Source organism: Aplidium turbinatum, chromosome 15 (genome assembly GCF_918807975.1).
Source record: "Aplidium turbinatum chromosome 15, kaAplTurb1.1, whole genome shotgun sequence".
Classification (NCBI taxonomy): Eukaryota; Metazoa; Chordata; class Ascidiacea; order Aplousobranchia; family Polyclinidae; genus Aplidium; species Aplidium turbinatum.
The window spans coordinates 23104816-23120720 of record NC_137486.1 but is presented as its reverse complement, the minus strand read 5'-3'; the positions used below and the strand labels follow the sequence as shown (position 1 = coordinate 23120720).

The 15905-nt window shown below is 42.8% G+C and overlaps 1 protein-coding gene across 1 annotated transcript; it reads right to left on the bottom strand.

Annotated features, from left to right (window-relative positions):
- Positions 1 to 22: 22 nt before the first annotated feature.
- Positions 23 to 15490, bottom strand: LOC145784164 (NADPH--cytochrome P450 reductase-like). Its single transcript, XM_082595929.1, has 14 exons — positions 15305 to 15490; positions 13971 to 14034; positions 13353 to 13470; positions 13000 to 13160; positions 12325 to 12449; positions 11938 to 12132; positions 10264 to 10380; positions 9588 to 9706; positions 8376 to 8557; positions 4701 to 4850; positions 2746 to 2903; positions 2123 to 2323; positions 1798 to 1941; positions 23 to 1471 (listed from the first exon to the last, which is right to left on the bottom strand). Exons 1-14 carry the CDS (start codon positions 15448 to 15450, stop codon positions 1327 to 1329), a joined length of 2025 nt encoding a protein of 674 aa, XP_082452055.1. The 5' UTR covers positions 15451 to 15490; the 3' UTR covers positions 23 to 1326.
- Between the last annotated feature and the right edge of the window lie 415 nt (positions 15491 to 15905).

Below are 15905 nucleotides of genomic sequence, written 5' to 3'. Positions count from 1 at the left end.
ATCTTTCTTTGGGTTTAACAAACAAGATAGCTTGAAATTTATTCTGGTAATCTCACACACGATCGATTCGCGCCACGACAAGTCTACTGCACTGATAAGATTGCAACCTCTATGTGGGGCAAGGCACAATTTATGCAAGTCCAAAACATCGCTCTCCTTCATAATTATTGTTTGTGTCACAGTAACATCGGTAAATTTGATTGATCGAGTTTCAAAATTATTAAAATGGCCTCAACTGCCGTATAGTGGACGCCAGAATTGCATTAAGTTTGAATTAGAAGTAGAAGATGCAAGGTCTGCGTCCTCTTTATTGAAGACAAACGAAAGGGCTCGTTGCTGGCGACTTGTTTTTCTTTCGGGACAGAGTTGTGAGTGGGCCTTGAAGGGGGATCCCCGCTCTATGACGTAACAGCAACAACACAACGCTACATTGGAATGGACAACAAATGAAATTGCGACACGTTATCGACGGTGGGGGCATCCCCGAAGCGCATTACGTCACAGCGACTGATCACGTAAAACGTTGTGATGAAATTGAAACTGCTTTCGGTACGTCACTACTGTGTCATCAAACTTTGTTCGTCCGAGATGACGTGATATAACGGTGAAGCAATCAAGGATGTCATAATATGATATAACGCTGAGCCGGACATTCTTGGTTGTAATTCACTCGGTGTCTGGCTGCAGCTCAATGACAGGTTACCACGAGACTGAATGAAACGTCAGATCACTTCAGTGACGTTGGACGGGGAATACCCATCAGCACAAACCGGCTCGTACCAAGTTTGGCTCATTAAGAGCATCGATGCCGCTCGGAGGAAGATGGACCAACAACTCAATTAGCTCCAAGGCATGTAATAAAAGGGGCAGGTGTAGGACATCCGGGAATGCTACACCAGCCGCAAGTTGTTTTTGTTGGATAAACTAGCAACCTTCCCTTGATAGTGGCGAACAAGCGACCAAGGAGAATACAGCGATGTGAAACAATCAAATCCTACTATGACGTCACAAGGGAAGGAGTGCGCAGGACTGATGCAACATACTACGGCATAGGGAATACAAAAAAAAACAGTTTAAATTTTAAGTAATCCATACAAGGACCGCCCCTCTACAACTCGGTTCTTCGTAGTTTGATTGAAAACAAAATAATTTCCTAACAAGGCGATTAAGAGCAACATAATAATAACGTCACGATACATTTAAACAACATTTGTTAGAGCAGCCAAACACATCCAGAAATCCATTCATAGCGCCAAATTGATGGTTATTACGTCATCGCAACGTCATCCGTACGTTGCTGTGACGCAATAAGGATGGGCGCGAGATCTAACTCCACACGTCGGCAGAGTAGCGTCCCTTGTTCATGAGCCCCCTCACGAAGTCGGTCGCCTGCTGCTTGCTCTTCCCGCCGCACTCCACCACGATGTCCACTATCGCGTCGTGCACGTCCCGAGCCATGTGACGTGCGTCGCTGAAACATAACATGGCGGTTATGACGTCAGTTCGCGATGCGGGAGCGAATGTGCAAGTTTGAACCGAGGTGTCCAAACATCTTTCCAACATTCAATCTTGTGAAGTTAATTAGACGTTGAATAGAAGGAGCGACTGTTCAAACGCAGGAGGGCGACCCCAGACTCGAAGGATCATGGGAGCTACTGGGAAGCTACGTGAAAGCTTGTGGGGTCTGCCCATGGGTTGGACATTGCACACTCCTGTGGTAGATACGAGCCGGTAACCTAGCAACCGTAAACCACAGCGGAGATGAAAACTAATGAGGACACGACTGTGGACACTCACCCGCACACGTAGATGTGTCCGTGGTTCTGTATGTCTTCCCATACGGACATCTTGTTCCGCGCGATCAGGTTCTGGACGTAGACCTTCTCCTTACCGTCCCTGGAGAATGCCAGGTGGACTTCGTTGAGAACCTCCTCTTTCTCCCTGTGACAACACGAGGTGGATGGTAAGAGCCACAACCTCAGGCTACAGCCACATCCGCCTGTGCTCACCATCACGACACTCATAACCTCAAGAACACGATCAACAATGGGACGTGCAGGGCAGCATACAGACTGACTGCGGCACACAGACTGACGGTAGCACACAGCCAACAAGCACTGACCATGCGGTGATGTTGTCCTCGTATATGAAATCTTCAGTCCGGTGTCGACAACCGAAGTAGAGGGTCGTCTTCCCCACGTCCTTGCCTTCCCTCTTGTGGTGGGCCCGATCCTGTATGAAGCCGATGAACGGAGCGAGACCGGTCCCAGGCCCCACCATAATCACGGGGTGGGACACTTTGAAGGGGAGCCGAAACTGGGACCTGAAAACAAATAGCAACTTCTAACATACCAACGTTATACTGAGCCGCCCCAGTAGGCCAAAGACGCCGCTTCGATTTCCCAGCGTCAAACCACGGACCACTAAGACAGCGAATCGCTTTTCTCCCTGGCATCAAAAAGCGATGAAATCCTAAGCGGCAGATAATTACTACAATGATAAAGCTTCGGTAGAGAGTTTGCTTTGTTAAACCATAGACAAACAAAACAAAGTAACTTTAGCGAGTTTACTATGTTTTATTAAAAAGAGATAAAACATAATTAAAAAACCAACTCAAACGTTTTCATCAGGAATTACTTTAAATCTGCACAATAAAAATGTTGGATGCGTTGAAGTTTGTTTTGTCTGTAATCACTAAAAATCTTATAAAACAGGTTTCACTGTGCGTCACCCGACGAAACTTACTTGCGGATGTAAATGGGCACTCGAGGTCGCATGAGAGCATCACCAGGTGGCGGTATCTTGGTACTGAGCCACGAGGTGGCCACACCATGGTTGGTCCGGCTAGAGGTGGTCTGGTATTTGACAACAACCGCGCATATGTGCACACTGGTGGGGTGCATCTGCAAATTGTCAACCAACAGTTAAAATCGCTGCCAGTCGCGACATGACGCGCTCGCTATGTGCGGTGGACGCATATTCAAACCCGCACTTCCGCACACTGATATGACCACTTGTGGCATTGCTATGATGTGGGGGGTACCAGAGCCACCCCATTGTGTAATACCTGAGATGTATCAAGTTGTTCTGGTGGGTTAGATCACCATGGCAACCGGTGGTTACCATGGTGACCCATCCTCCACGTGCAATTCATCAAGACGAAATAATCCAGGAAGAATGTGCTCTGGTGTGCTGAAACTGAAGCATTGTGACGCACAAGAGCAACCAACAACCATATGCCACAAAGGATTCGGTGTTGCATCAGAGCAAGCACGAAAAGAAATTTCTAGTAATCATAAAACTTCTGAACTCATTATCTCAATTCCATGAAACTTCATTGTCATTTGTCGTTATCTTGGGTAATGCAGCACTGTAATGTGGAGATTACAAAATAATTACACGTTCAAATATCTTGTCAAACCGCGATGAACAACCCAGTAACATCGATTCTTCGTCGTTTAACATCGCATGAACGACCGCGCATTCACTCAGCTATACATAATGACGCAACAATGCTGATGGCTGTTAGTTTCATATGTGAAGCGTCGTTCCCCGGCAATCGAAGCGTGCGGTCGCTCCAACAGCGACGACGACTTCCTGTAGCACTCGACATGGAATATCACAGACGCTAATTCACTTCTTCCACTGACTTAACAGGGGCGTAGACAGAACAAAATTTCGGGGGTCAGGAAAATAGGTATTTTTGCAGATGTGAGTGAGTCCGGCGCTCAGAGGGGGCTGGCCTCCCCCAGAAAAGTTTGAAAAAAAAAAATTTAAAATTGCGCGTTTTAAGAGCACTTTCAGCCTAAATCAATAGTAAAACTTTGTCAAGTGCTGCAACAGAGTGCAAAATTTTTATCAAAAATATTTCGGGGGGCGGGGGGAATTGCCCCCCGTTCCCCTCTGACTACGCTTCTGCTGACTGAACAGACTTCGAAATTAGGAATTCTCGCTGCGGCAAAGTCATTGCCGACGTAAAATTATGGATTGTGAAATGGCGGCGGGAATTGTCGAAGTAACAATTTTGAAGACGTTTATTTGCAGTGATTCAAACCGCATATTCAAATTTAATGATTTCTTGATTCTAAACTTTATGCGCTTGCTAAGCAATATGCAAAGCTTACAAGACAAAATAACTGGTTTTTAGAAAATAGTATTCACTGCTCAGTAAAAACTCAGAGAGCCGTTTTGAGCGATCATTATGGTTTTATTTTTTGTCGCTCTGCAGCAGCTAAGGTCTTTTAGCGCCAGGGCTCATTTTCAGTTTTATACCAGGTTGATGAATGATGATGTCATCACATTATCACCCGGCTTATTCTCACTGCGTTATGCAAGAAAGAACACAATCGGTACCGTTTTTAAAGTGTTCGGTTTGACCCGAGCTGGAATCGATCTAAGATCTACCAGCACCAGAGCCCTTGGCGAAACCACTCCGCCACTGAGCTGGTTTAAGAGTATATAGGACAGGTTTTTTTCGCCCCTGTTGAACAATTGCTGACAGACATCAGCTTTTTTACCTGCAGACGTTGAGTCTCGGCAATTGCCGACGCCAAATTCGAAAGCTGCTCAACGGAAAAAAAGCTGATTTGTTAGCAGGGATGACGTCACCAATCACGTCGACGTGACGAGCATCCGACAACGCACGTTATTGTGACGTCACACAGGCATCGATAACTGCAGAATCATACATGGTGGCCTACCTTGGGCGAGCTAGCAATGGAGTAGTATCGGGCTTGTAGTCGGGGAAGGAGCTCGCACACGTGGTCGATGGGGGGGCGACAGGACGGGATGTCGTCGAGGACGGCAAGGAGGTTGCGCCGCGCGTCCATGATCCACTCCTGGTACTTTTTCTAAATCAAACACGGTTTGTTAGCAACAGGAGGATGGTGGGTGCGATGTGCAGAGCAGCGATGTTGGGGAGGTGAGAGGCATTGTGGCACACCCAGTCTTGGTGGGGGGGGGGGCACACAAGGAAGCTCATCATCTGCCGCCTTCTGTTGTTAATTATTTTAACTGCTTCTGGTGACTGCAACTACCACAAGGTGTTAAGAGTCACAGCTTTCCGACGTTTCGTCACAACGACTGACTTTGTCAAGGGGGTGAAACATAAAACAAACTTTCTCGCAGATGAACAAGTAGTTTTTACCTAACACGAGAAATTAAAGAAAAAAAGCAGCAAAACACGAAGAAATTATTGTAAGTGTGTGGAAGTGAGCAATGCACTTCAAGCCTCCATTCAGTGGCAGAGCCGAGTCAGTGGGATGGTGTGACAATAACAAGCCTGCACATTGTCAACCTTGGTGAGTGTGTGACGTTTGGCTTCGATCCAGTGCTTCCACTTTTACAACGCTAGATTACCACTTGTATTACCACATTTGTCCTCAGATTACCACATTTTTTACTGTGATTTTCTTCCCGATTTTAAACGTATTTCGACTTACTTTTACATTAACAAAGTGGCTATTTTTACCCACTTGTTGCCATGGTTACAATCAGGTGTTGCCAGAGTTAAGATTAAAGTTAGGAAGGGTTACACTTAGGAATAAGGTTAGGGTTTTGATCTTTACCCAGAACTAAAAAAAATTCCAAAATGCAATTTTTGTTTTCAACAGCTTTAAACTTTTCTCAAATTACGACAGAATTCCTTATCCGGCAACGCTATTATTTGGCTATATTTACACTATATAGTGTAAAATAAGGTCTAAAACAACTACTCAGTTTATTAACAGTAGCCTACCGGTTATTATCAGTTATTAAAACGTTCGAAAAAAGTAAGAAAAGTACTGTACTTGACACCGCAGCTAGAATCTGAAAGACATTTTGACTATGAATATGATCATTGATCACATTGTCACCCTATGTTCAAAGTCAAAAGTCAGGACGCATTCCAAAATCAAACCGAAAACAGCGGAACATGCTAGTCACATGCTATTATAAGTAGTTTTTTGCATATCTGTTCGATTTCGGAAGACAACAGTTCAAATGCTCTTATTTATTGATAGTATTTTATGACAAATGTTCAAAATGTATAATTTCCACATTTTGGCAAAATTTCCACACAAAATTTCCATATTACCACTAAATTACCACAAATTTTTCATTACCACATTTTTACCACAAGCATGATAAAAATTCCACAATTGTGGTAATTACCACAAAAGTGGAAGCACTGCTTCGATCACCGCAAGCCCGCGAGAGAAACTAAATTAGTCTCGCGCTTGCCTTCAGATGATCTCACATTTTTTGTAAGTTACACGTTTCAATTTTTGACTACGTTGAGCAAAATTCATCAGTTTTTAGTTGGTTGAGTTACAGGACGGTTATTTATTTTTTTGCTTATCACGAGAGAGAAGAAACTGAATTAATAAAACAAAAGTGCACAATTATTGTTTCTCTTCATTTTGCAAGGCGTTGAAAACTGAGACCGAAGAAAGAAAAGTGAAGAACAAGCCCGTTTGCGCACATTGGTGACCCCGACGTGATTTGAACACGCAACCTTCTGATCTGCAGTCAGATTAGTATTGTTAGTATGTTGTCAGTGTTGTTAGTATCGCTTTTACATATCACTTCATAGATATTTAAAACGCTTTCCTCTACCCCGCACAGGTTTCCTTTCTACACTTTATATACTGGCAGGATTGAATAGCAATCCTGGCGACGTCGCACCAGTCAGATTTATAATTCCAGATCGCTGCGGCACATCCAGAAACAATGGATTTGTGGCCGATGAGATCTGAGCTGACAAATAAAAACATTCAAGGGACCCGTAGACACGTGTGAGAGGTTTGATGGAATTGAAAGCGAATACTTGAGGATAAGCTTTCACAACACATACACGACAGCACACCAGATCCACACTTTGCAACCCTTCATCACATATTGCTGAGCACTGCGAATGGTCTGTCCGGCACGATGTTTAGTTTAACTATTAATTTAAGTTTGCTTTGCGACTTGTAACCCTGATCAAACTAATCATTTTGTTATTGTGTCTGCGTGATTTATTTTGTGTTCGCACTTGTAAAGGCGAAACCATGCTCTCAGTTCGCTCGATTTGCAACAATTTCAAAAGATACAAGCTTACTAATGCCTCATGAAGTTGTTATCAATTGTCGAATTCGATTTTTGCCGTCTGAGTTTAGTAACCCACAGCTTACTCCTTATCATAGATTGTAGTTAGGAATTGGTTTCTGCAACTGTTGATAGTTTGAACATCGTTTAAGTGAGCAGATCAGTTATGTTATTGTCGGTTTCTTATACATTGCATTATTTTTTTGTGTACATCATTTATGTTTTGTCGATTCACCATTTTTGTTTGCAATATCACATGGTTCATCTGGGGGAGGGCTGGTGTGACGTTTGGCTTCGATCACCGCAAGCCCGCGCGAGAAACTAAATTAGTCTCGCGCTTGCCTTCAGATGATCTCACATTTTTTGTAAGTTACACGTTTCAATTTTTGACTACGTTGAGCAAAACTCATCAGTTTTTAGTTGGTTGAGTTACAGGACGGTTATTTATTTTTTTGCTTATCACTAGAGAGAAGAAACTGAATTAATAAAACAAAAGTGCACAATTATTGTTTCTCTTCATTTTGCAAGGCGTTGAAAACTGAGACCGAAGAAAGAAAAGTGAAGAACAAGCCCGTTTGCGCACAAGTGAACCGAAGTCGATGGTTCAAATCCTCACAAGGGTGCCAAACTGCCGCGATGTTCTCTCAGCTGAACAGCTGAAAGGTGAAAATTCTCTCAGCTGAAAGGTAATCACCCAAGAAACGGCAACTAACACAACTATGAAGTGTCAGTAAGCAAAGGTGAGCAACCCGTCCTGTAGGAGATGACGCGCAGGAGTGGCGGTTACTTTCTCGGCAAAAAACCGCCGCGGGTTAATCCATCAACAATCCGGCCTCATGCGTCACAAACATCCGCTGGTTTGGTGGAGAATTAAATTCTTAATAGAATCGAGTTTCGTTGGAACTTGCGGTCAAAGTAAGCGGTGGCACAATACCTCCGCTCGTTCAGCAAACGATGGCCGGTTGCCGGTGCGCATGTCACAGATCATCATTACCAGAGAAGAGGAAAACCCTAACCCTAACTTTTGAAACATTCGATGTAATTTCATAAGCCTTGTTTCCAGTCATCAACAATTTCATGCTCAATGTGGGAAAAGTGTGATTGGAAAATAACAAGTTCAATTTCGAAATGTTTTCTATTGAAGCAAACGTTAAACTGGATTTTCCGCACATTGGTCCAAAATTTATCTTCCATCTGGGTTTGGATGAAAAGCTGAAAGCATGAGTCTCCCTTCCGGATCAACTAGGTCCTGGATGCTGGGAATGGTAAACGTGTCGGATGTTAAGTGCAATATTAAGATAAGGTACCTTTCCCTCCGGAGTAGCGGAGGATAGGAGGAGAAGAAGTTCTTTATCCTTCTGATCGCTGGTGTACTCCGCAAACTCATGAAGGACGTTGGTGCGGACCGGGTTGGCGATGTCCAGGTAGTGAGTGAGCGCAGTCCGGAAGGAGGTGGGACATGGGAAGGGATGACGCTTGCTGGAATCCTCTGGAAGACAATGATAATGCCGTTGGAGGGGTGGAGGAACAATGCGACGCGTTTGTCAATACCAGTTTGAAAGACACAAACTCATGCGGCCGCTCCACCGCCCAGCAGATGGGTACAACGTTTCGTAGGCACAACCGAAAGGTCCCTTGTTCGGTTCTCCAACCGGGCCCCGTTGTTCCAAACTACTCGGTGCCCGCGACGGCAGCATGAGATGTGGAAGCAAACATGACTTCCATGCTTTCCTGAGGTCATGCAAACCACGGAGACAACAAAGCCACATTTGTGAACCACACAAGCGGCATTCAAAATCATTTCGTGAATTTGTTATTTCACTGATGTGAGAAAAATGTGAACAAACGATCTAATTCTTCTTTTTAGTTCATCATCATCGGGGTTTGTTTTTAACCTGCAAATTTTGCGGGGCATTTCTTAGACCCACTCCAGTTGACTGGCTGGCTGCACACAGGGCAGATGTCACATTCACATATTACTCTTTATTATGGCACCCAGAAGTCCGGAGAAAACGTTTAAACTTGTTGTTATATTTGATCAATGCCATTCAACCCAACTACTTTGTTGTTCATCTTTATAATGGTTCAAAAAAAGTTACTTCACTTGAATTAAACAAGAGATTTAGTGGTTTCTTTAGTGGTTTCAGGTTCCAGGCTCAAGCGCTTGGGGCACTGAACCCTTTCATTTTTCATGTTGCCAGGTGTTCACCAAGATTATTTACTTTTTTAGCAATACTTGCAATGTTCGTATGATGAGTGCAGAAGTGAAAGCAGAAACATATAAGTTGTTTTATTGCTTTGCTGACGCACCATAACAATGCGCACTCGCCACCTAACATGCGCTCTGACGATGCGCCATGGTGCAAGGCACAATAGTGAAGTAATAAAACAATTCACATCCAATGCACGTATCGAGGTGCATAGATGCAACAGGCCGACCAATCAGCGTGCTCGTGACCAACCTACACCCTTGCAACGAAACAAAGCTAACAAACACCAGTGTTGCCAGGTCCACCCACCATCCACGTTGTCCAGAGTGAAGATCGTGTCTAGGTCGACATCCAATCGCTCTCCGATCTTCTCCACAGCTTCAACGTCATTGGATGGATAGACTGCCACGTGATCACCGGCCTCGTATCTAAGCAACCAATAGCCGGTTAGTCGCTATGACAACCTGTCATTCAGGAGAAGCCCCTCGACTACACATAGCGACAAACGTGCAACAGCCAACCCTTAGCAATGTTGCCAGGTGTGCTGCGCTCCTTGCTCAGGATTAGCACAAACAGTCGCACTTGGCAACACTGGCCAGGTGCACTAACAAAAGTGGAACTTACACAGTTCATTTAAATGACGTCATAAAGTTGACAAAAGAACTTCTCCATTCATCCGCAACCGACAACACCAACATAATGCTTCATTACCCAGCCAATGACAAGCCTCAAAGTAAACAGCATATGATTGTGACGTCACAAAGCAAAGAAGATCAAGCGCGTTCGTGACCCACAGCGGCATCGGGAGAAGTTTCGAAATGGACGCTGTTAAAGCCGCTTCCTGTGCTTGGCAGCTGATTGCAACATACGGATGTAAACCTTACACGGCGTTCAATGAACCGTGACCAGCGAACGGATCGAAAGTTAAACTGAAGAAAAATAATCGAATCGACCACGTCACAATTAGTGACGTCGCCTGGCTGACCTCATCTTTGCGCCGGTGATGTCGAACTCGATGTGCATGCATGACCTGTCTCCCCCTTTGTGGAGCTCCCTGTTCACTTGGACGGGGGCCAGGAACGGATTCTTCGCGTCGTAGGGGCTGCAAGATTGTTATTGACGTGTTATTGCTTTAAGTTACATTGCAACTTACGTAGTTACTGATTGCTTATTGGTTTATTGTTACATTGCCTTAACTTTGTCTCGAGTTGTTTTGTAGCTTTTATACTGGTGTTTATGTTCAGTTTGCAACTCAGCACCGTTTTAGCGGAAAAAAATGGAATTGAGGAATGGTAAATGGTTTTATTACATTTTATTCCGCTAATAAAGTATCGATATAAAAGACTTGCGCCCTAGACTCTTAGCTGCGGACCCGCAAAGTAAAGACACTAAACGACAATGGGTGCATTGGTTCAACCCTTTACAAATTATATAAAGAAGCTTGAAAAAGTTTCAGCTGAAGACAAGTTGAATTTGTTCATAAATCACATAGACGCTTCAATATATGAACTGGTGTGTGAGACAACAAATTATGATGAAGCAATCGAACAACTGAAGCGCCTTTTTAACAAGGCTTCTAACCCCATGTTTTCTCGATTTGTTTTAAAAATTAGAAAGCAGAAGTCATGAATTATTATCAAACGAGTACGTGCAGAACTGAAAGCTATTGAGCCTCTTCTGTGACTTTCGGGCCATATCGGCAATTGCGCATAAAGAGGAAGCTATACGTGACTCGTTTATCGCTGGGATTTCGTCAGATAACATTAGCCAACGCTTGCTAGAGCACAAAAGTGCTTCACTACAATAAACTATTGATAAAGCTCGATGCTTAGATAATACCCAAACGTTTTGCAATCGTTTCGAAATGACTGCGAGCCAGATACCGACTTCACTCGACTCAATCAATATTTTGTTGCATATTAATTTCGATGCATTACTGGCATAGCCTGCTTTATACTTTACATGTCATTAATTTTATGTTGACCTGTACTTACAACTTTCGGTAGGGGTCAATAACGTGATATTGCTTTAAGTTACATTGTAACTTACGTGGTTACTGATTGCTGATTGTTTTGTTGCTACCTTGCCTTAAATTTGTCTCGAGATCCTTTGTTGCTTTTACACTGGTGTTTATGTTCAGTTTTCAATCCAGCAGCAATTTAAACTCCTAATTGAGGAATTGTAGATGGTTTTACTACAGTTGCGTCACAATGTCACAATACAGGCTGAAACTTGAAAAATCAAAGCGTTTTTACACGCGACCTAGGGATTCATAGCACAAGTATCGCCAACTCGGCTGGATATCTGACAAGCGGAATGTAAAAATATTGCCAGATGTTTTTTTTTTAATTTTTAGAAAAAATTTCATTTTGGCATTTTTAAAGTACAGTAGTAGTTGTCCAAAGCTTGCCCGTAAATAAGGGACAAGCTTTGGGCGAGCACTACTCTTTAAAAATGCAAAAAAAAAATAGTTTTTCTAAAAGTTTAAAAAATATTTGGCAACACTTTTACACTCCGCTTGTCAGATATCTAACCCAGTTGGTCATCCCTATACTATGAATCGCTGACACAACCCTAATCGAACAGCGCAGAAACAATTTGAATTGCGTCGATTAATCGTCTACTTAAAGACGACGCGGCCAGTACAAAGTGAACTCACGGTCGCTGGTTGTCATATGAATGCAGCCGCGCCACCTCCCCGTGGTAGATGCCGGCCTTGTCAACGTCATCGGCTGCAAATGTCTTGAAGCTGTAGGCGCGGAAGGAGCCGTCCTCGCCAGACGCCTCGACGCCGAACTTGTGGCACACTGCCGGCCAGAAGCCTTCCTTCCATGAGACAAAGTCTTCTTCGATGCTATAACAAGACAAGTTGCACGGATGGAGTGAACCAAAGCAATTCAGCAGATTGCGTGATGACGTCATAGAAGACAAAATATCATTCGCTGAAAGTTTCTGGTGAAAGTACAGGATGAAAAACAAAAGATTTGTTACGTAGAATGTACGCAACAATACCAAGATGTTTCACAAACAAAAGGTGGCAACATACTTGGTGTCGTCATCTCCGAGTCCCAGCTCGTAGACCCGTTCCCCTCCCAGCTCCTCAATTCGCTTGTCCGCATAGATCCCCATCGAGTTGAAGTGCTCGTAGGTCTTATTCCCGAGCCCGAACACCTGCCGTGAGATCATTGTCATAAGTGACTCCTTTCAAATAGGGGGCCATTGAACTTAGTGACGTCACCGGGGTAGTTTGTGGTCGCGATGACAGCCGATTGCAACCCGGAAATTATACTAGAACAGCAAGAAGCACATCCGGGCATGTAAAGTGCTGATTCTATTTGAATAAGTATCTGCATCCGTAGTGATCCATCAATAGAAGCCACCACTTCAGCAATCCTCTTCTTGTTGCCAAGAATTGTGCCTCGTTACACTTTCGCCCGGCGCAAACGCGACCGCTAGAAAAATGCTACGAATGCAAAGCCACCGTGATATACTGACACTGACACGTTAACAAAATGTTTGTTCGCGATAAAATGCAAATGTGATAATAACCTACAAGAAGTAGTGACGTCACCAGAGAAAGCGGCCAGAGAATGGCGTCGACACAACTTGACAAATCTCTGTTGTGACGTAATTTGCACAAAGCAGATTCTGCCAGAACCAAAGTCTTGCGCAAGCGGTTATGACGTCATATGTATAATCGCAGCAATAAGTTGAGACCCACCGCGTATCTGAGGCCGGTAAGCTGGGTCTCCCCCTGCTGCAGCCAGTCGTGGAAGTCCTGGGCGTTGTCCGTAGGATCACCTTCTCCGTACGTCGCCATGCAGAAGATGCAGAGAGAGTTCTCCAGCTCCGTCAACTGCGCGAGGTCGTCCATGTTGCATTCTGACGTCACAATTCATTGTTATTACGTTGCAAGTAGTCCGGGGCACCAGAAGCAGCTCACACGACGATCCAGCATGATGAACACGAGGTGGTTCTCATCACAATCGGTCCTCGTGCGCAACCATCGAGATGTGAACACAACAAAACAATTTTAAGTATCTCCTGTTGGCTATCAGCCAATCATAAACTTACCTTCAGGGTCCAGGGTCAAGGCTTTCATCCCGTATCTCTGTGCATCCTTTGCAAGTCGACCAGCAAACTCTTCAGCTGTCCCTGTTTGCGATCCATAGAAGATTGCAATGTTCCTCCCCTGCATGGAAGATCTCTTGCATCAGTCGGAAGCGTCAGAACTTAACCACAGTTGTCTCAAATTTATCGAAAACGGATCGGCTATTGATGGAAGGGGAATAGTTTAGTTTGAATTCTTCATTGAATTTACAAAAAAATGTCGTTTCCATCAATTTCACAGATGAAAGATCTTTATTGTCATCACAAATGTTTTCCAAGCACCGACTTTGTTACAGCTTAATAGACATGTTGTGACTGTAACATGTTTCTGCAGTTTCAAACTACGAAACACATAATATATACCTTAGGCCAGTGTATTGACCAATGTGACATCTCTTCACTGAACAAACTCGTGCCATTTCATAGCAGAGTGAAGCACTTTTTGGCACAAAATAGTTAGTATACTGCTGTATAGATGGATTGATACAAATTACATGATGAGATAAAAAGTGTGTTGCTTAGCATTGTCATCGTTCAGCAGAAATAAAACTTTGCACACAGAATTTCCATCACACAACTTACAGACTTCTTCATACGAGCGAGAATGCCGGCATCCATAGACTCGCTACGTTGAAAAGTGGGTTGTCTAAAAAAGTAAATTGATAATATTTTTTGTGAATTGCTGCTCAACCATTGTTAAGATATTTATTTCACCTTATTAATCACCATCTTGTTTATAATAAAAACGCATATGACTAGGAAACTGTGCTTCGAAAGCTAATGCAAACCGCTATTACCACAGCAAACTCGCAACATCAGGCTAAAATAAGTTGTTTGTACAAGTGTGAAGTAAATAACAATCATGCTGCAAAAAGTGAAACTCAATCTATTGCAGGGGTGGACAAACTTATTCATTAAACGAGCCACTGGCCAAAAACTACAAACCCCATGAGCCGCAAAGTGTGTAGCCTAGTCTCAGTAAAATAGGTAAACAATGCAAGCTTTAGGTAAAATACGGTAACTTAACAAAAACAACAAACACAATTTTAGTTTTTTGTTTGGTTTGTTAATCTCTGAAAAATTGGACTTTAGATGTTGTGCTATTAAAGCAGTAGGCTATGAATTAATTTTTAAGTGTTTGGATTGCATGATGTTTTAACAAACTTCAATATATATGACCTGCAAAATACAAAATTGTTGTACACTGGCCTTTTACACTCTGAAACCTAGGGACTAGGAAGGGATGCTTTCTTCAAATCTTAATTAAGTTTGTGCATTAAGTATATATATTAAGTATTCTCAGCCTAGCCAGTTGTCATCACAGCTACACACATTGTATCATATACAGTATAATATAAAACTTAACTTTAACCTGACACATGTTTTAAGTGAAATTTATAAGGTTTGTTATTAGCTGAATAAATAATGAGTTGACAAGATGCTTCACTTTTTAGGCAAAACAACAGAACTAGTTTCAATAATCGGATAATGTTGAATAAATATAAAAGAGATGGAATGAGTGGCCAACATTGTGCCATTGCCATTTCTACTTTTGGTTTGGTTGATTTACAATCTTTATTCTTTATCCTCGGACTGACAAAGCCATGATTGGTTGGTAGTTTCTCATGCTTGTGGAGGTTCATTACGCAGTCAGTTACAGGTGCTACTGAATGGAGAGCAGTCCTGAAAGCAGTTCTTGCTCAAGCACACACCCTGAGAGCAAAACCAACGCCACGTGATCTTGAGTTGAGCGCATAACCACTGAGCTAATGACACAAACATTTTGTATGCTGACAACCAATAATGTAGCAAATCATAAATGAAAACTGTGCTCGTGCATTGTTACTGGTGTTGCATAACTTGGATTACAAAGAGCTGAAGAAAGCAATTTAATTAATTTAACACAATCAGCTTACACGACAGTCATCTTTTTAAATTCATCTTCATTTGGTTTTTCATCTTTTCGAAAGAAAAACCAGTAGACAATAAATCCAATAAGAGCCGAGAGGAGGAATAAATCGAGAGTGGAGATGTACGACGCTGGGGCTTCCTCCTCGTTCATCCTTAAGTTAAAATTTAAAACTAAAATATAAATAAATACGGTAACCCTAAATAAGAATGCGGCGTTAATGATACTAGTTTGAATATTAAATGACACCACAAACTCACAGTCATCTTTAGAAATAAACAAAAAATCACAATGAAAACAAATTATATATATATAATACGAGGACAGCACAGTGATTCAGATGAGACAAAAAAGAGCATCAATACATATTAGGGTGGCTCTTAAAATTGAGTTTTTGAATTTTGCTTGGGACACCCTTTCAAGTGGTGAGGTTGTCAGAAAAAATAACTCTTGCAAATTTTTTTTAAATTTAAAGTTGATTTAGAGGTGGCCCTCCCCCCCTAAAGTTCTGTGCCCTCCCTCAAAATACCAAATCTGCATATCTCGAAAACCACTTCAGCTAGAGATACAGTTTTTGTGTTAAAAGATGCAGAAAACATGGTTTTCTA